Source organism: Dipodomys merriami, unplaced genomic scaffold, assembly GCF_024711535.1.
Source record: "Dipodomys merriami isolate MVZ:Mamm:240054 unplaced genomic scaffold, mDipMer1.0.p SCAF_1, whole genome shotgun sequence".
NCBI classification, from domain to species: domain Eukaryota; kingdom Metazoa; phylum Chordata; class Mammalia; order Rodentia; family Heteromyidae; genus Dipodomys; species Dipodomys merriami.
Window position 1 is genome coordinate 71,452,036 of NW_027202270.1, and position 25,851 is coordinate 71,477,886.

Consider the following 25,851-nt stretch of genomic DNA (forward strand, 5'->3'; position numbering starts at 1 on the left):
TTTTCTTGATACATGTGTTACAACAGTTCTTTCCCACATGCAATCCAACATGTTCTTCTGTAGTGTCTTAATATTTATTCCCAGTTTACTTATCTCTAAGATGCAGGTAATAAAATTTTGTATAATACCTAAGGTAATAGTGATCAATTGAGATAATGAAAGTGATCTCCTTTAAAGCAAAACATTATATATATATATACTAGTCTGTTGATTGGTAACTCCTTTGTACAACTCCTTAAAGATAAAATTAAGGTACAATTTTTTTAAATGTTTTAAAAAGCAAAACTACAGATAAAATATAGTGGTATTTTATGGTTCTTTATTGTTATTTTGATGACAATTTCCCTAAAATAAATATTTGAGTCAATACAAAAATTACTATCAAAAACCTTTTAAAAATCTTATTTATGGAGATGTCTGCCAGTACAATTTTCCTTTATTATTTTATATAATATGACCATATATGGTCTTATTATATATAATATATGTATTATATATAAATATATAATATATGTACATACACATTATCTATAAGACCATTGTATTTTTATATATACATACATATGTGTGTATATATATATATATATATATATATATATATAATGTTTTTTGAGGAGGTGAGAATGGAATTCAAGGCTTTGTACTTTCCAAGAAGCTCTCTTCCACTGAGATACATCCCCAAATCCCTTAAAGTATCTTTGCTGTATATTTTCTTAAGCTTTAGTTAACATTTTGAAAGCTACCTCATAATTATCATGTCCATTTTATGTATCCTAATGTCAGAGAATTTTAAAACAGAGAATAGTATTATTTTAATATACTTTATAACATGAAGGAGTATTTAATGCATACTTGGATATATGTAGTGAGCTAGTTGCTATAACCTGGAAAATTAACATATTCGTCATCTCTCTTAATTAATGTATTCATCATTTATCTTTGTTACCTTACTCTCTGTGTATGGTAAGTTAATTTAAATTAAACTTCTGCAAATTTTCAGCATATGTAAAATATGAATATTGTAGTGCTTTTGTCCTCTAATACATGCTTGCCTTATGTGAATTTGTTTCCTTTGACCTAAACCTCCTTTTTCTCCCTCTTTGCCCCGAAGTTGTAAATTCAACTCAGAGATTATGTTCCCCTCTGGGTTTATACATGTCTACATCATGAAATAATACTCAGCCTTTACAAGAATGATACCTTGAAATGAATCTGGAGGACATTCAATTAATAAAATAAGACAAGCATAGTTCAACAAATATTGTGGGAACCAACAAAATTCATTTTTTATATTATACTGGATAACGAAAGAAACATTCACATACCATGGACTGTATTTCTTTCATTCTTTTCTTTTTGTTTTTAACTACAGTTAATCCCGGAGAAGTTGTCCCTCATGTATGCAAAGCTGGAGAATTTCGCTGCAAGAACAGACACTGTATCCAAGCTCGGTGGAAATGTGATGGTGATGATGACTGCCTGGATGGAAGTGATGAGGATCCAGTACATTGCTGTACGTTTGCCAAGGAGTCTTACTCTGTGCTTTCCTCAGTCTTTCAGTGTATGGGTGATCAGAGAATTTTGGGAAAGATTTAAAATACCTTTGATGCAAAGAGAAAGCATTTTTTAAAACAGAAAGACCATATGACCTGCTTTACATAGGTTTAAAGCACATTTTCTCCTCTACCCACCCTTCACATCTTATTTCAGTTAGTCTCAAATCCTTCTTTTCTCATCTATGACAGTGCCAACACACTACTGTCTAAGGTTATGCAAGGGCTTGTTTTAGATTTCTGAATTTAAAATATGGAAAACTCGACTTAATTACCCTCAAGATTGAGTAATTTGTACAGAAAAAAATCACAATCTATTTTACTGCTCCTTGGCAACATAACTTGTTTTTTTTTTTTTGGGGGGGGGGTCCAGTCGTGGGGCCTGAACTCTGGGCCTGGGTTCTGTCCCTCAGCAATTCAACTCAAGGCTAGCACTCTACCACTTGAGCCACAGCGCCACTTTTGGCTTTTTTCTTTTTGTTTATGTGATGCTGAGGAATGGAACCCAGGGCCTTATATATGCAAGGCAAGCACTCTACCACTGAGCCACTTTCTCAGCCCTTGACAAGATAACTTTGAAGAAGAAAATAAACTAATTTTGGAAGATGTTATCACCTAGGTTTGCTGACACAGGACATGTTGTAATACACATATGGGTACCAATGTAAAAGTAATCAGGTTTGGCTTTCTTCTCCTCTTAGCTTCTAGTTAGCCTCTTGTCATTTGCTAGAGTAGAAATAGTTTCATGTTTTCAATAGGATTAAGGAAATTTCTCAAATATTTGGATGGAAAGCACTTTGAAAAGTTTGTAAAATCATCTTTAGAGAAGGAAAGTAATTAATGGTTTTGAGAGAAACCACTAGAGACAGGTCACAAATTCAATATTTCTGAAAGAAAATAAAATACTATATGTGAAAAGAGGCATGTGTCAGATACATGTTTTGTTGATTTTTGTATTTGACCTTGGGAGATGGTTTCAAAAGAGTGTTTTTTCAATTAATGAAATTTTCAAATTAAAGTGTCTGTCTTGCGTATCTATTTATCTGTCTATCTATGTATCTATCTCCTTAACATCCATAATTATCCATTATCCTCTATCATCTGTACAATATTGTGCTTGAACTCAAGTCCTCATGCTTACTAGTCATTCTACCACTTGTGCCACACCACTAGCCTCCTGTGTGTGTGAGAGAGACAGAGATAGGGACAGAGACAGACAGACAGACAGACAGACAGACAGATAGACAGACAGAAAATATTGGAGCTTGCACTCAGAGCCTGGGCACTGTCCCTTAGCTATTTTGCTCAAGGCTAGCATTCTATCACTTGAGATTCCATCTTTTGGTACTTAATTGACTCTGAGAGTCTCATGGACTTTCCTATGAAACTTTACCTGGCTTCAAACTATAATCCTCAGATCTCAGCCTTCTGAGTTGTTTGGATTCTAGCACATAATCATTTCATGTTTTGTTACTTTTCACTTAAGTCCCATATTTTTGCTGTTCTGAATTAGACCACAATCCTACTTCTCTTCTCATATAATTGGCAATATGGTAGCATATATGTAAAGCTTTTTTTGGTATTTTTGTTGAAATGAAGTCTTGCTAGCATTCTGTGCAGGCTGGCCTCATTGATTCTCCAAATCTTGCCTCCTGGATAGTTGGGCTTACTGTGCCTAAACTTTATCAATAAAGCTTATTTGTTCTGCCTTCTAAGAAACTTTTGATCTTTATCTCTTCCTAGTTTTTATTGGCTAAATTAGAGTCCATCTTAAATTAATTTTGCAATTCTTCTTCCATTATTCCTACCACTATCTCTTTTAAACATAAAGCTTACTCTCTACACTACTTCTAGAATAGTATTTGTAGAATAAAATTACTAATTGCTTAACCAAGAAGTGGAATTCTAAATCTTTTGATGGATATATGTGATACTTCCTTTATGACTCAGACTAGCATAGTACATCTGCTTGCCCTTTTTTTTATTCTTACTAAGTTGAATTACATGTTATCTTTTAAAAATGCCCTACTACCTTTCTCCCCTATTAGACTATACTGAGTGATCCCTATCTATGGAATTGTAAGTAGTTTCTCATTATTTTCTTAGAGACTTATTTTGGACCAACAAAACCTATTAGACAAAGGACAAGGGGGAATGAATGCAACAGCAATATACAAAAGACAATATATTGGAGATGATATGTACAACTTGTGATGGATAGGGAGAGGAAAATTAGGAGAAAAATGAGAGAAGGAGTAACACATTTTACAAGAAATATACTTATTGCCTCTGTTCATCACCTTGACAACAACAACAACAACAAATTCAGTACAGTATAGTCAGAATTTAATATTCATCTCCTATCTACACATTTATTATTAGTGTTTGCCACACTATATTGCAATTGCATTCCTATTTATTTAACACACTTGATAACAGACTAGTATCTTCATGAAGAGCATTGTTGGATTGCAGCCTGTTTGAATCCTCAATATCTAATAGAGATTCTAAACAAGGAACACTAAATGACTGAATAAATAAGTGAATGGGTAGCAAAACATCTCCAGTTGCCTGGAAGTACAATGTCTTTGCTGAGTAAAAGAGACATTCTAAGCAATACTGTATTTTAAGGTTTCTATTCAAATACTTCATAAGCAATTTAAGATGATTGTTTTAGAATTTAAAGTCATAATCTTTAAAGTAAAATTTTGTTGTCATTCTAATTTATATCCTTCAACATCTCAATTTCAAACCATTGAATTATGTATGAATAATGATTTACTTTACTAATGATAATTTCAAAGCTTTGCTGAGATGATGTGAACAATCTTGCTACTTTAAAATGCAGACCTTCTGATATGTTAAGGGATTTTATTTTATTTTATTTTTTTATATTTTTTCTTTTTTTTGGGGGGGGGTCCAGTCGTGAGGCCTGTACTCTGGGCCTGGGCGCTGTCCCTCAGCTCTTCAGCTCAAGGCTAGCACTCTACCACTTGAGCCACAGCGCCACTTCTGGCTTTTTTCTTTTTGCTTATGTGGTGCTGAGGAATCGAACCCAGGGCCACAGGCATGCAAGGCAAGCGCTCTACCACTGAGCCACCTTCCCAGCCCCAAGGGATTTTATTTTTTATGTGCAGTTATTCACCTAAATATTAAATGCTTCAATGCCAGAGTATGTGTATTTACTCTTTTTAAATTTTTTCACTTTACATAAACAACTTTTGAAAAATATTAAAATTATGTAATTCCCAAAAGTACTTTAAAAAAGAGCACTGTATAGGAAATGAAAGAAAATGTACTCATTATCTGTGCATTGTGATAAAAGTTAAACTTACTCAAATTCTCAATTAAACTAATACCAACATTACTTTTTAACTATACAAAAGGATAAATAATAAACGATTGAAAAAAACAAATAAACAAAAAGGGTAACTATTAGCCAAAAGGAAAATCAGTTTAGGAAGAATGAAACAGGCCTCTAGCAACCTGTAAATAAACTTTTTTTTCTTTTTTTCATCATTTTTTTATTAATAAGTTTTTTATTGTGAAAATAATGTACATAGGGGTTATAATTACACATACAGTTTTAGAAGGCTAATGTAAAAACAATGCTACTGTGCTTGGCTATTAGAAGTTTAATCTTTAGTTGTGCAGTTTTCCATTTAGGGATTGTGCTCATCTTAAATATTTGTTTTTGTAATTACATTTTTATTCATTTTATTGAAGGGGAAAATAAAAAAAACAAAACTCATGATTACCTTTTATTCTTTTTTTATTTATTTATTTTTTTTTTGGTCAGTCGTGGGGCTTGAACTCTGGGCTTGGGTGCTGTCCCTGAGTTCTTCAGCTCAAGGCGAGTGCTCTACTGCTTGAGCTACAGCGCCACTTCCATTTTTGTTGTTTTTTGTTTGTTTGTTTTTTGTTTTGTCAGTCACAAGGCTTGAACTCCAGGCCTGGGTGCTGTCCCAGAGATTTTTAATCAAACCAAAGAAATATTCTACCACTTTCAGGCATAACTCTACTCCCAATTTTCTGGTGGTTAATTGGAGATAAGAGTCTCATAGATTTTGCTGCATGAGCTGGCTTTGAAACCAGATTCCTAGATCTCAACTTCCTGAGCCAGTTATAATTATAAGTGTGAGCCACTGGTGCCTGGCTCTGATTACCCTTTTTGCTATTAAAGTTATGTAGAACCTCATTGTTAGCATCAGCGCTAGGTAACAAGGCACTTACACACACACACACACACACCTATAGATCTATAGATAGAGATATATCTGTATATTTCCTTCCAGTTCTAAGAAATACTGGGTGAAGCAGACTGGTATTAGACTTATAAGAAATAGTTGAGTGGATTCATAGCTTTAAGGAAGAGTATTTTTAATCTACATGACTAAATTGTTCAAAGACATACATATCAAGTTTATATATTAGAGTGGGAGGTTAATTTTAAATCATTAATAAAACTTTGGCCACAGGATCATCTGTCCTGATAAGCGATTAGAAAACAAACTTGTGACATAGTTTGAATAGACACATGACAGAGGAATACATTTTCTTCTATTAAAAGTTTAATTACTTAATGTCTTCTGTAAAATTGTCACATTTTAACAAAGTTTCAAATATTGATATTTGCTATACAATTTGATATGATAAATGACAGAAGCTATGGCATTTATTGTACTATATATATATATATATATATATATATATATATATATATATATTTTTTTTTTTTTTTTTTTTTTGGTCAGCCATGGGGCTTGAACTCTGACCCTGGGCACTGTCCCTGACATCTTCAGCCCAAGGCTAGTGCTCTACCACTTGAGCCACAGTGCCACTTCGGGTTTCCTGAGTGATTTACTGGAGATAAGTGTCTCATAGGCTTTCTGCCTGTCCTGGCTTTGAGCTGTGATCCTCAGATCTCAGCCTCCTGAGTAGCTAGGATTACAGGCATGAGCCACCAGAGCCCAGTTTATTATAATTCTTAGAACAGTTTTATGGCTGTAATTCAAAACAAATGTAAGTTTATGCAATTTTCAATAATAAACCTGTCTTCTTCTTCCCTCCCAGTTAATCACAGTTGTCCTGATGACCAGTTTAAATGCCAGAACAATCGCTGCATCCCCAAAAGATGGCTGTGTGATGGAGCTAATGACTGTGGCACCAATGAGGATGAATCCAACGAAACTTGTGCAGGTAAAGGTTTGCTCAGGAAATATTCGTAAATCACCTTCATACAAAAGGTAGTCTCCATAAAAATGCATGTCAGTGCTTTGAGCTAAGCTGAACTTTTCAAGTAGAGATTATCTGATTATTGTAGTGACAAATGAGTTCAGAATTTAATGCCACATAAACCAGATAGAAGTAATCTTTCATATCATCTTTGATCATAAATTTGCTTTCCAAAGTCTTTTCATATTCCATCTCTCCGTATGTGTTGACTGTTGATACACTTCTTGTATAAGACATGTCCCTCTTAAATCTTATTTGACTGTGTTTGTTGCAGTATTAGCATGCTGTGATATGGGCCATGTCACAGAGAACATTGTTTTTTGTTTTTGTTTTTTTTACTTTAAAAATATGTAAAGATAAGATTTGCCTACAATGGAATAGCTTTGAAAATAGGTTTCTGTTTTGGGCATATAATTTATGTGAAGTAACATTTTTTTTTTAAATCTCACATGAAGTCCCAAGACTACTAATCCTTTTTATATTTCCATATAATCTATTCCATTGTAATAAATCTTTGAATCCCCAGCCAGGTTTTCATTGAATGAAAATATACAACTGGTAGTACAGGTTACAATAGAATTCTAGAAAGGTCATTATTAGTCAGAGAAACATTGAAAAATAACAATAGCTTGCAGATGCCTGTGCTTTTCTTTACATGATAAAGAAAAACTAGTGTGTTTGATGACACATAATGATATGATTAGTATAAACAAGTTTTAGAAGAATGTTATATAAGCCAACACCAAACATATCTGCCACATAACATCTCTTTCTCTTTTGGACAAAGAAAGGCTTACTAAATACAAATTATTATGAAGTCTTAGTGAAAACAATGGGACAGTGTTTTCAGAAAGGATTGGCAGGTTGAGATTTCTTTCCCTTCTTGTTTTGATACTGCATTTCTTTAGGCAGTCTTTTATCCCTCAGCATCTCCCTTTAGTCATTCGTTTTGTTCACTCTTACAAGTGTACCAATTAGTGACATTTTTCCAATTAGTATTTCACTTTGTACAAAGCAACATTGGGAAGAGCAAAATATATTTGCTAAGGATTCGTGGACCAGTTATTCTTGTCTCTTGAATTAAAATCTCCTTTGACACTTAGAAATAACTGAATTAAAAATTGTGTTCATATCTTATATGATACTTTTTTATTGGGGAAATACTGTACAGATGAGTTACAATAATATGGGCAAGGTAATGAGTACATTTCTTATCAAGCATTGTTGCCTCCTCTTTTGTTTTGTCTTCCCTTCCCTTCCCATCTCTGCACCCCCTCCACACCCCTCCACCCCACCAAAGTTGTAAAGTTCGTTTTTCAACATAACGACTTGTAAATCTCATTGTTGCAAAGAGCCCACCGGTATCCCTATTTAAACATTTTTTTCCCTTCCCCTCCACAAAGTATACCAATATCAAATACAGTGAAAACGGGTTATACCATGCGGGAGGGACATACAAAGCAACAAAGAAATCATCTTATAAATATGTTAGAAACAATTGTAAGAAAGAAAAAAACATTTGAGTCTTTATCTTGGAGTTCAGTTTGCCTAACATCAACTTATCTGACCATTTCTGCTTGTCTCAGACATATACTAGTAATTGCAAACAAGGGAAACCATGGGACCTATGTTTATTTGACCCTGGCTTACTTTAATTAATATAATACTTTCCAAGTCTTTTCATTTCCTAACAAATGGGGCAATGTCATTCTTTCAGATAGAGTCATAGAATTCCATTGTGTATATGTACCACATTTTTTGATCCATTCATCTACTCCTTGGCACAGGCTGAAATTTTCTTAAAAGAGACCCAGAAACACAACAAATCACAGAAAGGTTGGACAAATGGGATTGCATGAAATTGCAAAGCTTCTGCATGGCAAAGGACATAGCTAGCAAGATCAATAGAAAGCCCATGGATTGGGAGAAGATCTTCACTAGCCACACAACAGACAAGGGTCTCATATCTAAAATATACTTGGAACTCAAAAAATTAAATCCCCCAACAACAAATTCTCAAAGAAACAACTGCCCAATAAATAAATAGGCTAAAGACTTACAGAGAAACTTCTCTGAAGAGAAAAGAAGGATGGCCAGTAGACACATGAAGAAATGTTCCACCTTCCTAACCATAAAAGAAATGCAAATCAAAACAACATTGAGATTCCACCTCACCCCAGTTAGAATGGCTATAATTAAGAAATGTAATAACAACAGATGCTGGAGGAGATGTGCCCAAAAGGGAACCATACTGCATTGTTAGTGGGAGTGTAAACTTGTTCAACCACTTTGGAAAGTAGTATGGAGGTTCCTCAAAAGACTCCACATAGAGCTCCCCTATGACCCAGAAATCCCACTTTTGGGCATTTACCCAAATGATCACAAACAAGACCATACGAAATCTACCAGCACAACTATGTTTATTGCGGCATTATTTACCATAGCTAAGTTATGGAACCAACCCAGATGCCCTTAGTAGATGAATGGATCAAGAGATTATATAATACTTTTATAAAACATTTTCTAGAGAAAAATTCACCTGGAGATTATTTGGTTCTAAATCCTAGCTTTCTAAACTGCTTATATAGAGATGAAACATAAAAGAGAGGACCTACCTAACTTCACACCTTTGGTACTAGTTTAGGGGATTTTGAGTTCTGAATTCTGTTTCCAATGTATTTGTTTTTTATTAAACTATACTAGCCTTCATATTTGCTAGAATTTTAACTTTTAAGAATGTGTTGTCAGGCTGCTTTTGCAATATGGCTATAATATATAAGAATCTCTCTTTTAAAGCTATTTTTTAATTCAAAGATTATTTTTCTCACATCCTGAAAAGGGACCCTGCTTTCTCCCTAACATAGGAAATGCTGAATAAAATTGTACTATCTTGTCTTCTTTATTTGTAGTAGAATCTTTAAATGAATTGCTTCTCTATGATTTTTACAGGACCACTGAGACATGGCTATCTATTTAATAATTGAAAAAAATGGAAAAGAAAATACATATAGAAGCCAACAAAGCCACCTATTCTAGTGTCTAACATTTATAGGACACTTGAATCTAGTAATCCAATCCAAAGTAGAATACATCTTACTTAAATGGCATTTCAAGTGATTTCACCTGCAGTCTACTACTCAGAAGACCTAAACAGAATGCTTATTGTAGTTTCTATGGACAACAAATATCTTAAGAGCATGAATAAAAAGTAGACATGGAATATATGTGTGTGTGTGTGTGTGTGTGTGTGTGTGTGTGTGTATGCTTTTCTTCGTTTGAAAACTATACAGAATGTATGTATATTAAAATGTACTTTCATTTACCAAAATAAATAAATAGACCATATATTTTAGAATACTAGTTCAAGCAGAAAATTCATATAGAAAATTTGCTAAATCTTTTCTGGCTATTTCTAAATGCATCTACATGGATAAGCATCCCAGATAAAACAACTTTAAGTGGAGGATTATTTTGAAATTGAATCTACTGTCCTATACCCATTAACATTTTGATCATTTTATATCAAGAAGAAAATACTTTCTCATAAGAAGCCAATTTCCTGTTTTGTTCCTTTAGGTTTCTCCTTCATCAATCTGTTACTTCTATAAATATTTATCAAGGTACTCATGATTGAATGGGATAAAATGTATAGTGCTTTTTCACTCCAAAGCTGAGAGTGAACACTAGAGAAAACTATGTCAGCAGCCATCTTACCAACTGTGTATTAAGACAAACCATACTGGAACACCCAAGAAGAGTGAAGAATTTAGCTTTTTTCTACCTGGGGAAAGTTCCTGAGAAACAAGGCCCAAGAGGAGCCTTTAGAAATCCCTTAGAAAAATTCCTAAATAGCAAAACTATTTCATTAGGAGCAATAAGTAGTCTGATAAGGCCTAATATTAGTAATTTCTTGTAGAAGGAATTATTCACTCACCTCTTCTTTGGTGTATGAATGGACTTTTTTTTCTCAGTCGTGGGGCTTGAACTCTGAGCTTGGCCACTGTCCCTGCACTCTTCAGCTTAAGGCGAGTGCTCTATGGCTTGAGCACCACGTCCTGTTTTCTAGTGGTTTATTGGAGATAAGAATCTCATGGACTTTCCTCCCTGGGCTGGTTTTGAACCGAGATCCTCAGATCTACGAGTGGATTTTTTGAAAAGTAATTTGTATAAATCCAGTAATAATAAGAGATGTTTAGCCTTTCTATTCTGTAATTATATTTTTAGATCTTTGCTCTAATTTGTAACCATGCATAATGATACATGAGTGAGAATTTTCATTGCTTACTGATAATAATGAAAAGATAACTTAAACCAAATATCCATGAGTAGATATATGGCTACATATGTCTACATACATGTGTGTTTTTATATCTGTATATGTGAGCACACAAAATATTTGAGTCTATTTTTAAATAGTGTTGGTATGCTAGACAAGCTTTCTAACACTAAACTACAATTGTAGCATATTTTAAAGACAATAACTTACTGTGTAACATAGTCTGTCTGTGAACTCATGTCCCTGTTTACTATGCCTTCAGAGATCTGATATTAGAAGTGTACCCCTGCTTGACATATATTTTGTTAAAGTAGAATGCTTTGATTAAATGCAGCCAAAGTAAAGTTTAGGATGATTGTAATTTGTTCCAACCTCTTCTTCCCTGTACACTAGCTGTACACTGTGGGATTTCTTATTTCTGGCAGCAGGAGAAGCCTGATTAGTGTTCAGTAGAAATATTCACATTGTGACAGCAAATCTCTGATTCAGCTGTTAGATAAACAATTCTCCTGGTGGAGGTGCAAATTTCCTCTTCCTTAGAGCAGCATTTGCTATAAAACTGGAGTCCTGTGGGACTGCTGTTCTAATATCACCTTCAAACTAATTAGATGAGATCAGGATAAAAACTGAATAAGTAAGCATGGTATTTTCTTGATAGAAACCAAGTTATTTGCAAGTGATAACTCAGTCAGACTGATAATACCAGATAGAAAAGTAGTGAGTGGAGATTTAAGAAATAAAGCATATTTAATACTTCAAATTAGTTAAGTTTTCCTAATAGAAAAAGGAAAATACATTTATCCATTATTAGAACAAATAATGAATCCATGTACTACCTGAGCATAATAGTCCCAAGTAACAATCCAGCGAATACTTAAAATCATAGACAAGATTTTCTCCAATTCAGTTATAAAGCACTTACACCCAGATTCCCACACAATCACAATGACAGGTATTAAGTTATGTGAAACAAGGACTTAGATATTCTTGTGTATTTTCCTAATTGCCTACCCCTCCTGCTGAAAGCAAATGAGACTCAGCACTGAATTATTAGTGATGAGGCTATCTCAAATAAAAGAACAATTAGCCTGGATAACTAGCATATTTTTATTGTAAGTCTGAATTTAATGAAAATGAAAACTTGTGCTAATTTTTAAAACACAAAAAAGTCCAAGGAATTAGTTAGGAAAAGAATGAAGAAGAAGAAAAAAAGGAAAAACACAAGAGATAATAAAAGAGTGGAAGGAACAACATTTAGTACCAAATTTCTCATGTACTGTCTTTTACAACTGGAAAGAAGATCTTGTGTAATCAGGGAAACAACATAATTTTGTAAGGAAAATTTATTAACCATCTCATAACTTAACCTACTTCTCCTCACAAAGTTTCCTAACACCATTTTATATGTGTGTGTGTGTGTGTGTGTGTGTGTGTGTGTATGTATATGTATATTTACTCTGATTGTCACAATAATTACAAATGTATCAAAGTAGCCAGTAAATGCTTAACTTGACCTCATCCAGGGATGAGACCTTGTTTTCAGCCAAGGACCATTAGAATTTTTATACAAACTATCAATATAGACAAGTGGTATAGGAAATATTAGTGTGTATACATTTCTGTCTAGTGGTATACACCGTGATTTAGAGGGACTTTATATAGCTTGCAGGCCAGATGTACCCTGACCTGTTGTGGAGAATATTGTATTATTTGCATGATTTTGGTTTGAATCATTCTCTATGTTAAGAATTAATACTCAAGTCTAAAAGCTATTTTGATTAAATACCCTATATTTCATTAAAATACCCTGTATTAATTTAATATCCAATATGTAATTAATTATAAAGACATCTTTATAATTCTAAAGCCCAGGAAACAAGAGGACACTTGTAAAGTAGTCAGGTGTTCAATATGCAAACATAGGCTCTATATTTTTCTTAACTATTCAAATTTAGCTAACCAAAATATTCATATGTCTAAGTTTCCCTTTGGTAACATATCCCAGTTTTCCCTTTAATCTAATTAAGGGAGACATGGATGGAGTACCTATACTCATGAAGACAGATGTATAGTTCTGAGGAGCATATGAAAAGAACTAAAATGAAGCATTCAAAGTAACTCAATATATAACCACTAAAGTCCTGGGGGAAGAGGCAGTAAAGCTATGCAGGCTTTCATGCTTTTGAATGTTGACCTGATTAATGGAAAAAGGCAATCAAATTCCCTGTAGAACATAATTCTTCAGTAAATAGTTTTAAACCGCTGCCTTTGGCTATCATGGAAAGGAAGGTTCTCTGTTTTCCTTCCTTGCAAACTTAAGGAAGCCCAAAGCAAAATTCATTAGTATATAGTCTGATTAAAAAGTCATACATTCATTTATATTTCTGTGCAAATGTGACTTATAAAGCAAGATCTTAAGGCTAAATATATGTTTTAGAAAACACCTTCTGTTTTTGTTTGTTTTTACTACATGCAATGGATCAGGTAGAGATCAAAAAGTGAAAGTTCTTTGATGGTAAGGTAGAAGGTACCTTGTCTGAGAATGACATTGGGCAAAAGTACAAGACCCTGTCTGAAAAGCAACTGAAGCAAAAACAGGATAGTAGGGGTCAATTGTAGAACATCTGCCTATCCAGCTGAAGGCCCTGAGTTCAGAGTCAATAACACACAAACACACAGACAAACAGACACACACAGACATACACAGACAGACACACACACACACGCAGACACACAACACATCAATGTATTGAAAACGTTAGAAGCAAAAGACAGATCTGAGACCATGGAGACCAGGATCAAAGAGTAGATACACTGGGTTAGTCTCCAAAGGTCTCCTCCCATAACAGCAGAAATTTTCTTAGTTTATTAGAGAATGTATGCAAAATCCTTTTCTGATTAATCAAAACTTGGATGGAATTCAAATTAGTCATATATTTATAAGCATGTGCCAGGCCAACTATGAATTCATTATTTAAAAATTTTGGATTGTGTGAGAAGTATTAACTATCTTGTCATTTAAGAGTCATTATAATTACACAGGAAAGTGTGTGAATGTTCCAGAAGACAAATTGGTGTTGTAAAATATTAACTAAAAATTAACTTTTAAAGCATTTTATCTTAATAAAGAAACATACTATCTAATGAGTGAAAGAGTTGCTCTACGTTTTATTTTATTCTCAATGTTAAAGTGACTCTATTTTTTTCTTTCTGTATAAATGGATCTTTGCAGCCAGAACATGCCAGATAGACCAGTTTTCTTGTGGAAATGGGCGTTGCATCCCCAGAGCCTGGTTGTGTGACAGAGAAGATGATTGTGGAGACCAGACTGATGAAATGTCATCCTGTGGTAAGTTATGAATGACATATCCTTTTAATAGAGATTATGTCTGAGACAATAGTACCTTCCACAACCAACTTTTGGATGGACATGCATGTTTTAATGGTGGGTTCAAAATGTCTCCAATTCACAGTAACTATGTCCTCAGCTAAAATAAAGGTAACCAGGCATTGCAGGTTTTATTAGCAGGTGATTATTATAAAACTAAAAAGATAGTATTAAATTTGACTAGTAATGCTTTAGGAATGATTAAATTTTCTCACCCAAAAATAGTACAGTTAATAACACTAAGGTATAGGAGGAGAACAGATTTCTTGGTGGAATGCATCTGCTGTATTACTGGAGCCATAATGTAGGTTGAGGTTATATTGACTATGCATGAATTGTTCCATTTCTAAAGAACCATATGATTATGACTAAAACCATTATCAGTTTAAGATAATAATTCTGTTGATGGCAAAATTTCTAGTCTTCTTCCCTTTAGTCTTCTAATCCTAAATACAGAAACCATTTATTGCTGCATGAAAGTTGCATATTTAATTACTAGCCTCTGAATTCATGTACCAGTATGTCTTCCTATCATTTGTATTAATAATGCATATCTAAACACAATATGTTGAAGGAATGAACCAAGTAATTTAATGTATACTTTGTTTCAATTATGGTTCTGGATTTTAAAAAATATTATTAACTGTAAGGATGCTGAATAGAGGGGATACATTTACATGAGTAAGGTAATGAGCACATTTCTTGTCCAACATTGTTACCCCTCCTTTGGTTTCTCCAGATTCCCCTCAGTAGATGAATTGATCAAGAAAATGTAATGTGTGTGTGTGTGTGTGTGTGTGTGTGTGTGTTTGTGTGTAATGGAATTCTACGCTTCCATCAGAAAGAATGACACCACTACATTTGTTAGGAAATTGAAAGAGTTGGAAAAATCATTAAATGAAGTAAGCCAGATCCAAAGAAATCTAGGTCTCATGGTTTCTCTTATTTGCAATAATTAGTATACATCCATGATAATCTTATTAGATAAGCAGAAAAGCTCAAAAGCTATGTACATATGACCATATAATATGATACTAAGTAAAATGAACTCTACGATAGGGTCTAAAGAGGTTTTTCTTTATTGTTGTTTTTAATGGTACTGGATTTTTTTTTCAGTCATGAGACTTGAACTCGGCCTGAACGCTGTCCTTCAGCTCTTCAGCTCAAGGCTAGCACTCTACCACTTGAGCCACTTCGCCACTTCCAGTTTTCTGGTGGTTTATTGGAGATAAGAGTCTCACAGACTTTCCTGTCCACGCTGATTTTGAACTGCGATCCTTGGATCTCAGCTCACTGAGTAGCTAGGATTACAGGCATGAGCCACCAGCAACCAGCATGGGACTGGATTTTTAATATTACTATTAAAAAAATTTATCCCTAAAGAGTTGGACATAGTGGGAAGAGCCACTCTCTTATCCTAGGACTTGGGAGTATAAATGAAGCAGGGATCAAGAGTGCAAGGAGAGCTGAGACTCACAAATAATCCAACAACTTTCACCTATAAATGAGATACAGAAAAAAAACAATTTTACATATTATGCCTACATTATAACAGGGGAAATGGTTCAGTAGTGGAGCACAAACTGTCGCTACTTGAATTGTATCAACACCATGCATATATATGAACATAAGCAAGCATACATACACATGCACAGAGACACATATGCACATATCCATCTGCATGTATATACACATACATGTACACAAAATAAACATGTGTCATTTCAGCTAAGTGCTCATTTTTTGTGATTTAACTCCAGATAATAGTAAATAAATAGTACAAAAGCAAGTTTTTTTAAGTTCTTAATTTAAATGTCTCTTTAAAAGGTGAATTCTCTAACTAGAACTTTCTTGTTAACACTTTTCTTAAGCTAACCTACTATGTTTATGATGAATAAAGTTTATATGAATATAATGATAAAGTAGGTAGCACCAAGTGTTAGGTAATTAAATAGTAACAGTGTTATAGAACCAACAGATAATAGCACCAATTATTTTAGTTCACATATTACATGCACACTATATGAAGTGTGGCCAACTAAGGTTTGGACAGAGGAATTTTTCCTTTTCAAGGTCCAGAATATTTATGTTACCCAAAATTTGGATGGGTCAACTATTATGTTGCTATTGTTTAAGAAATTTTGATTCTGTTCCTATTTGGACCATATCATTCATAAAATACAAGAAGAATAATGAACGTTCTCAAAATATTAAATGCAAAGAAGTCTTCAAATGAGTGTCCCAATTCAGATAAGAAATGGCAGAAAAACAATAGAGGAAGAAAAAAGTTTGAAAGCTCATTAAAGAACTTACTATTGGGTCTTTGATATGCTTTTTTAATTTTTAGTAATTGTCTAGGGAAATAAAATTTTCTTTATTTATGTGATATATATTTGAATCATAAAAGGGAGAATATCTAAAACTTCAATAATATTCTAAATAATTGTACCAGCAAACTTTTATATCTCTCATGAACTGAGGAAAAGTGATTAGAAGCCCTGTGAGACACATCTTGTCATGAGGAGTCTATACAACTGATCTATGAGGAGCATATTACTGTCTACATTTCACAGATAAAAGAATTGAATCTTTAAAGATTTTTAGAAACTTTCTTGAGACCCTGAATCTAATAAGTATCAGGGTGAGGCTATGAATCCACACATACTTCATATTCAGACCACTTCATTTTAGATTGACTATTTTTGGATCTATGCATGGGGTGTAAATAGGAACCAACAATAAAATGGCATACTACTTGAAAATCTCCTTTTAAGGCACATTTCCCATAATAGATTTTTATTCATTGGTGTGATGGTTTTATTATCATTTCTCTGGACAAGAACCTTCAATATAGTGTTTATTTCAATGCTGTAGATGTTCCCATTTTGTCAATATTCTATTATCATGTTGTCAATGTGTCTCTCTGAAACATAAAATTGGGAAGACTAGAAAATAATATATCCAAAGCCAACATGAATTATTATATTGGTTGTAACAACATGTGTTGACTTTAAAGATCCAAGGGAAGTTAAAATCCTGTATGTGGGAAAAGTAAAGCAAGACCTGATCTCATATAAATAACATAAAATACAATACTTAAGTTCTTTGAATATAAATTAGATTGTCTTTTTTGGGTACTCCCAATGGTTGATTCCAGTTTTTCTCTTTTAAGATGTATATTAGCAATCTTCTTGTTCTCCCTTACTCAAACATTTTGGATTATGTACCGAGTGAGGGTGAATCTACTTCATGCTCTTGCTTTCAGACCTCACTCCTCCCACAGATCATACCCTCCCTCCAGGTCACATTTTCAATTCTACTACCCATCACATAAATCAAAGCTCCTTAATTTGTGTAATTCAAATATTTGTTTAATGTAACTTTTACCAAATCATAGTAAGAAAAGTCTGAATTTTATTGGTGGGTGAGTGGTACACTCTTCTGTAGAATACTGATCTTAGAATTCTGTGAATAATTTTGAACCAATTACTCATCTACTTAAATTTGCATGTGGATATTTCAATTATCATGGGATTTCTCAGAATGCTCCAAAAATTGTTGGAAAACTCTGATATTGCTATATCATAGTTTAGAAATCGTATCAGCAATTTAAATGATGTAATAATATATACATAAGCAACTATTATATTTACAACAAAAAATACTCAAATAAATTTGCCTGGGATTATTTTCAATGATTTACATTAATTTCACCACATAATAGGGACAGAAATCATCCCTCCATTATATTTTTATATATAATTTTATTGTGAAAATACTGTACATAAGGATTACAGTTACCTGAGTAAGGTAATGAGCACATTTCCTTTGGAGCATTGATACCTTCTCCTCTGTTTTCCACTTACCATCCCTTCCCTCTCTACCACCCCAAGTTGTAAAGTTTGTTTTCAACATAGTGTCATGTACATCTGGGTCAACCTGTATACTTATTTCAGCATTTTGTTATTTCATTTCTTGATCCCTTCATCTACTGAGGGGCATCTGTGTTGGTTCCATATCTTAGCTATGGTAAGTAATGCTGCAATAAACATAGTTGTGCTGGTAGCTTTAGATGATCTTGTGTGTGGTCATGTTGATAAATGCCCAAGAGTGGGATAATTTGAACATTTCTACCTATTTTTTTTCTCCAAATTGTTTCCTGTGCTTATTTGTAAGGCTTTGATCCCTTAAGGGGGTATACAGTTTTGATTCATTAATTGTTTCCAGGGTTTAGGGTATTTTTAGTTGGTGTTTCCTTAGATGTCTTGATCTTTAGGATTTACACAGTATCATTTTAAGAGTCAAGAGTCTCTGACAAGAGGAGTTGAACGGTCTACCTAACGCCACACTATTGTAAGATAAAACCAAAATGGACTATTCATAACTGTACTGTTTACATGTTTGCTTTCAAATAAAGTCTTTGCTCTGTGTAGTAATTTGTTCTCTGATTTTTTTCCATTTCCTAAATGTGTATTTTAATAGTAGTTTACATGTTGGTCACTAAGCTAAATCAGACTACAAGACAGATATTAATGTAACTAAACATGCAAAAATAAATGAGTTAAAATATATAATTGTTTAAGAACCCATGTCCTTTGTATCCTGACCACTAAGAATATAGATCTCTGAATCCATAGCAAGCTTGTGTTTTTGCTGTTGTTTTGTCTATTGTTCAGAACTGAAATCTCAGAAATAATTTTAAAGATTTTTTTGTAAATTGGAAATTTTCCTAGTCATTAAAATATCAAATTTCAGAAGTTTTTGTATGCTTAGACAGATATATTTTAATTCAAGCATTAATGGCTTATGCCTGTAATCCTACCTACTCAGGAGGCTGAGATCTTAGGATTGAAGTTTGAGGCAGAAAAATCCTCCTGAAACTCCCTGAAATCTCCAAAAAGCTACTCAAAAAAAAACCAGAAACAACAACAACAACAAAACAAAAACAAAAACAAAAAGCCAGAAGTCGTGCTCAGGTGGTAGAGTGTTAACCTTGAGCACAAAGAAGCTCAAGGACAGCGCCCAGGAACTGAGCTCAAAAAACCAGAAAGATCTATTTTATCCTAGCTAAACTTCTGATGTTAGTTAGTATGTTTCTATATGTATTGGAGATTTAAAATTACAAAATAACTTACTGTGGGTTTTATTAGCTATGGTATAATCTTGTCATATCTTAAAGTCTACCTTGCACAGTTTAGTCATTCAAATAACATGAATTTATTACTGGTTCAAATATTTTGATTAGTACAGTACAACTTCTAAAAACTGAATACAGGTATAACATTTGAAGCAGCACTCAGAAATTCTTTAAAAAATAGATACAGGTTTAATTTTCTTATCAGGTAACAAGAGAAACTTCTTAAGCAATGTTAATTAAATTAAATCTTGGGTCCTTTCACTTTTTGATCTGTTTGTTGTTGTTGTTTTTTGAGATAAGATCTACACATTTAGCCAAGCTAGGCTTGAAATCACTGTGTATTATGTATTGGATTCAGGGTGACATTTTGAATGCTAAGATGATAAAAGGGCACTTCTACTCTTGTATAGCCATGAATATAGTCTTTGCCTTACTTTTCCTTTCTTATCAAACCAAGTATCCTTATTATCTTTCTTTATCATATATTTAGAACATGGCAACATCGTCTGGTTTTTAACAACTTTAAATTATTTTCGAATTTGTATCTTAAGACATGACTTGAAATTAAGTAACTATTTGTTGAGTTTTACAATTATTTCCATTTATGTGCCAGATTCTGGGATGAACATATATAAAGTGTAAAGTCACATAATTTATGATTTAAAGTTAAAAAAGAATAGTTGAGCTGGCAGCTAGTTGCTCACACTGTAATCCTAGCTACTCAGGAGGCTGAGATCTGAGGATCATGGTTCAAAGCCAGCCCAGGCAGGAAAGACCATGAGACTCTTATCTCCAATAAATGGGCAGAAAACAGGAAGTGGTGCTGTGGCTCAAGTGGTAGAACACTCACCTTGAGCTGAAGAGCTGAGGGACAGCGCCCAGGCCCAGAGTTTAAGCCCCATGACTGACCAAAAAAAAAAAAAAAGAAAGAAAAGAAAGGAGTATTTGATTGTCGAGTGTCATATCCTCTAGATCTTGTATGAATTCACCACTTTCCCTTTATTCATGTTATTTTTGGAAAATAGTAATTTTTGTCATCTACTAGATGGCTAGTAGATGATAGCCAAAAACTGTTCAGTACCTACCTGTGCAAGTCACCCTGGAGAGACTATTTCCCAGACTCTTTCTTTCTCTGGTATCATTGTAAGAGTGGAATGAAGATTTGAACCTCTGATTTTAATTTTACATATTGCTTTAAAAATAGTAAACTAGATAAGTCTAATAGTACTCTGTTAAATTAATTTGCTCCTCTTTTAGTATTAATTTCAATGAGTCCTATTTTATCGAGAACTATGTTAAATAAGAATTTAACTTTAAAATATCATAGTTTTTTAAGATATAAATGTAAATCTATTTAAGGGTACTAAGCCATATCATTTAAAATTCCTATTCCCTTAAGAAATTAACCAATATGTACTTCATTGGTTAAAGTAATCAGAAGATGCTCCATGACCTAACTTGAACAGAACTACTATCAGAAGTGAAGAGTGAAGCCTCCTCTCTGAAACCAAAATGGTCAGGAATAGGCTTAAAGAAGTATGACAAATAATAAGAAAATTTAGGTGCGTTCTGCCCTATAAAAATAAAAGTCAAGTATTATGTAATTTAAGCATACATATAAAGCATACAAAAATTTAATTGATAGAAATACACAGAACTGTAAAGTTATGAAGGAGTTTATAGGGTAATACACACATACATATACACATATATAAAGATATAGATATATACAAACATTATAGCATACACAGGGGAGGATTGCAATAGTGAACCTCCTCAGACAATTAAATAATAGTCTGACAAAATGAATTGCAGAAAGCTGACTTGTAGTGACAAAAATGTGGGAGGGGGAGGGGATGAAGTGGGAGCAATTGGGGGAAGGGTGAGTAAATACAATCGTAATACTCAATGTATATATATATATGAAAATAGAATCAGGTAACTTGAGGGGATAGGTGGGTTTAGGAGAAATGGGGAGAATAATAGAAATGGTGGCATTGATCAAGATATATGATACTCAAAAACTGACATAGTAAATTGAAACTCCTTTGTTCAACTATTAAAGGTAATAGAAATAATAGAAAGTTTAAAAATGAAGGAGTAATTAAACAAAAATTTATGAAGCAAATGCTGAAACAATGGAAGTACTCAGAAACACATTTCTAATAAACATAAAGAATTGTTTATTTTCATCAAGAGACAATGAAAAAGTTTAACTTTTATACTTAATGTGTATTAAGCCATGAATTGAATAAAACTCAATAATGTAATTCCTTTCATCAAATATATTCTATAGTCCTAAGTTAGTTGCTTTAAGTAATTACACAATGGTATAATTCTTTAGAAAGGCAATAAAGTTAACAAATAAAACATCAGGAAACTGGTGTTGCTTTAAAGAGGGATGGTGAGGTCAGGGGAATATGGTAGACAAATAAAGAGAAGAACAAGAGGAGAATGTAGTACAGAATCCAAAGTATATCCTACAAAAGTAAGAAGAGTAAGGAAAGGAGTGGGTAGAGGAAGGATGGGTAAGAGTATAGAAAGGGGTCACAATATATAATATTCATGAGCTGCTTTGTTAAATGTAAACTCTTTTGAACAACTTCTAAAAGATAATAGTAATAAGAACAGATAATTAAATATCGCTTATCATACTCTGCTAATGAAAAGAAAACAAATTTGAGGAAAAAAAGCTACAGATTATTGTCATGATGTGGCAATGGCTCCAGCTTTCAGCAAAACAGTATTTCTTCTTTTTTTTCTGTCTTGACATCAGTGAACGGATGGAGTTGCTTTTATTTTTCTAATTTTTAAATGTTTGGGTTTCAGTTTTCCTACGTTTTATGATTCTATGCACAGTCTCTTGCTTGCTGAAAGGTCTAGTACTGGGAAATTTATAAGATATTAGGTGAATTATTTCCATTACATATGAAATAGATTGAATAACATTTTCTCTAGGGGAATATTAAATCCCTTCAACTTTTTGGTTGAATTGTTTGGTAACTATATTTTACTCTGATTATTTGTATCCATTTAGAAATTTGATCATGATCACTTTAGATCTCATTACAAATTGTCTTTTTAAATTTATCAAAATTTTAAATTAGAAAATTACACCTTAGACTTTTTCTTAATAATTATATATATATATATATTATTGTTATAATTATCTAAAGTTTGGGGGGAAATCTTGATTTAATTTGGTTATAATTTCACTTTGAAATATAATTATTTGCTATATATTTCAGGTGCTTTGTGCTTTCACTGACGAAAAATTCACGTTTTTCAGACTTTGTAACTCTATGTTAGTAATTAACTGGTTTTATTGTTTTTTTTTTTAAATTTTCACCTCATGATACAGACATCTCTCACAGTCCAGTGGTAGGCCTAACTGACCCACCCTGGCTCTCTGTATTCAGAAACGTTATTTTTCTATTGAAGCATAAGCATGTTACAGCATCATTGAGTAGAATTTTACCTACTCTTATTTACTGAGAAGAATGTGTTTCCTTGGACACAGAAAGATGATATAGATTCATATTTCTCATACAATAAAGAATCCAAGTGAACTTGATCCTTCAACAAATGTTCCTCCTAGGCTTTAAGTCACTAGAAAATATTCATTTAAAAGACATTAAAAGAATGAGTATCATATGTCCTTAAGAAGTTACAGGCCTGTACTTGTGTATCTATTGTTTCTTTGGTGCCTTGGAAGAGAACAGAAGAGGGATTCTGATTGCATTAAAAATTAAATCAAGCACTTTCAATAACATGTTTCCTATTGGTTGTTTTTTTTTTGTCCATTTTTCACAGAATTCCCAACTTGTGAACCACTAATTCAATTTATATGCAAAAGTGGAAGATGCATTAGCAGCAAATGGCACTGTGACTCAGGCAAGTACAACTGTTCACTGGATAGCACTGATTTGATTGGGGGTCAGGCTTCTTTCAAAGACAGTTTATAAATGATCTTTACAGAGCCAAGAAAAGTGATTAAGACAAGAGGTGAGAGGGCAGTTGGCACATCACTGGGAATTAGCGTTAAGGATAATGGAACTCCATGTTTTCCCCATGGGACTATGATAGACATTTGTTTCTAGATATTAGGTTGGGCATAGTCTAGCTCTATTAAACAGAAATGCAGGGAACAATTAAGAAAATTACCTGGATAGTTCAGCCACTTACATATCCTCAGGATGGAGCAATTTATAAACAATTATGGAATTATCCAGATGGTGTCAACTCTCTTGCTTTTATGTACAAGTGATGACATTTTTCTCTTATACTCAGTTGTATCATTATACTAAGTTGCTCCAAATACATTATATATAAGTCAAGCCAGGCAATGGTGGCTCACGCCTGTAATCCTAGCTACTCAGGAGGCTGAGATCTGAGAATTGCGGTTCAAAGCCAGCTCGGGAAAGAAAGTCTGTGAAACTCTTATCTCCAATAAACCACCAGAAAACCAGAAGTGGTGCTGTAGCTCAAGTGGTAGAGTACTAGTCTTGAGCTGAAGAGCTAAGGGACAGCACTCAGGCACAGAGTTCAAGCCCCATGACCCATCAAAAACAAAACAAAACAAAACAAAACATTGTATATAAGTCAATGTCATTTCGTTCAACTTAATCTATTTTGTTTACATATTCTTTTCCCTTCCCTCCTGGAATGTTTGCTAATGGAAAATATGAATTGTTGCTAATTATATGTACTAGGTTTGAGTACAATCCTGTATGTTGAGGAGGGCAGTGCAATAAGTCTTCATATTGGAGTGTGGTGACAATGGGATTAATGGGAAATCCAGCTTTACACTCTGGTGTAAGAATAGTGTAGCTTCAAGGGTAGGGAACCTTCATTTTATCAAGGGACATTGAGATATTTATGGCATCATGCACAGGCCACAGGAAATGATTAACCTAGGTCAATGGGCTATAGGCAGCCAATGAAAAGCACACAATAACCATAACTGTTTACCCTAGCATGTGACCAAATGGTCCATGGCTCTTATATATAGGTTCAGCATTTCTCAGCCCTGGTTTAAATATTTCACAATAAATATCTTTCAATAATTAGATGACTATTTGTATTACTCTATGAAATTCCTACCATCAACACTATCATTATGATTCATGCTACATAGATCCATTTAATGGAAAGTTAATTGTGCTAGATTGGAATAGAAATTCAGCTGTAAAATCTACAGAAACTGTTTTTTTTCCCCTTTAAATGCTAGCAATTGCTATAAAATCACAAAAGAATTCATTGCTATGTAAAGACGAAAATAATCTCTCAGTATTCATGGGAAATGATCATTGCAGAGTCATCATTCTTATTTCAAAGTAAAAGGAAACTCTACAGAGTAAAAAAAAACTTACATATATGGAAACCTATGTGTGGGTTGTTTTTCATTTTCTGATTTTGCTGCTTTTTCAGATGACGATTGTGGAGATGGGAGTGATGAGGTAGGATGCGTGCACTCTTGTGTGGATAGTCAGTTCAGATGTTCCAGTGGCCGATGTATTCCAGGCCACTGGGCCTGTGATGGAGACAATGACTGTGGAGACTTCAGTGATGAAACTCAAGTCAATTGTACCAAAAAAGGTTGGTACTGAAGGAAATGTGTGAAATCATTTTCTAAATTGTCATATATTACAGTGAAGCATTATTAAAAAGAATTGCTTATTAGATTTAATATCTTTATGTCTTTCAATCTCTGTTTTTCTTTCTAAATTATAAGTTTGTAAATAGTTATCTATGTATACTAAGTTCTTAAAAGAATAATCCTAAACCATGTGCCAGGTGCCTAACTACTCAAGTGGCTGAGATCTGAAGTTCACTGTTCTAAGCTAGCCTGGGCAAGAAAGTCCTTGAGACTCTTTTTTTATTATTATTATTTTAATTTTTTATTGTGAAAATACTGTACAGAGGGGTTACAATTACATGGGTAAGATAGTGAGTACATTTCTTAACAAGCATTGTAGCCCCCTTTGTTTACCCTTCCCATCCCTTCACATCCTCCCTGCCCCCCGAATCCTTCCCCGCCCCCGCAAGTTGTAAAGTTCGTTTTCGATATGACAACTTGTACTTCTCATTGTTGCAACAGGTCCACCTGTATCCTTATTTAAACGACTTGTTTTTCCCCTTCCCCTCCACAAATTATACCAACATCAAATACAGTGAAAGCAGGGGTTATACTGTGGGGGAGGGACATAAAAAGCAACAAAGAAATAATCTTATAATTGGGTTAGAAACAAATGCATAAAAG

At 33.5% G+C, this 25,851-nt stretch overlaps 1 protein-coding gene across 5 annotated transcripts in view; it reads left to right on the forward strand.

The window, feature by feature from the left end:
* Positions 1-25,851, forward strand: part of Lrp1b (LDL receptor related protein 1B) — a 1,866,674-nt gene that overhangs the window by 1,167,519 nt on the left and 673,304 nt on the right. For all 5 annotated transcript variants that reach the window (XM_070023764.1, XM_070023773.1, XM_070023793.1 and 2 more), the window contains exons 16-20: positions 1,373-1,513; positions 6,627-6,752; positions 14,297-14,413; positions 23,403-23,483; positions 25,020-25,187. In XM_070023764.1, the coding sequence (XP_069879865.1) occupies positions 1,373-1,513; positions 6,627-6,752; positions 14,297-14,413; positions 23,403-23,483; positions 25,020-25,187 (633 nt within the window). The remainder of the gene's footprint in view (positions 1-1,372; positions 1,514-6,626; positions 6,753-14,296; positions 14,414-23,402; positions 23,484-25,019; positions 25,188-25,851) is intronic.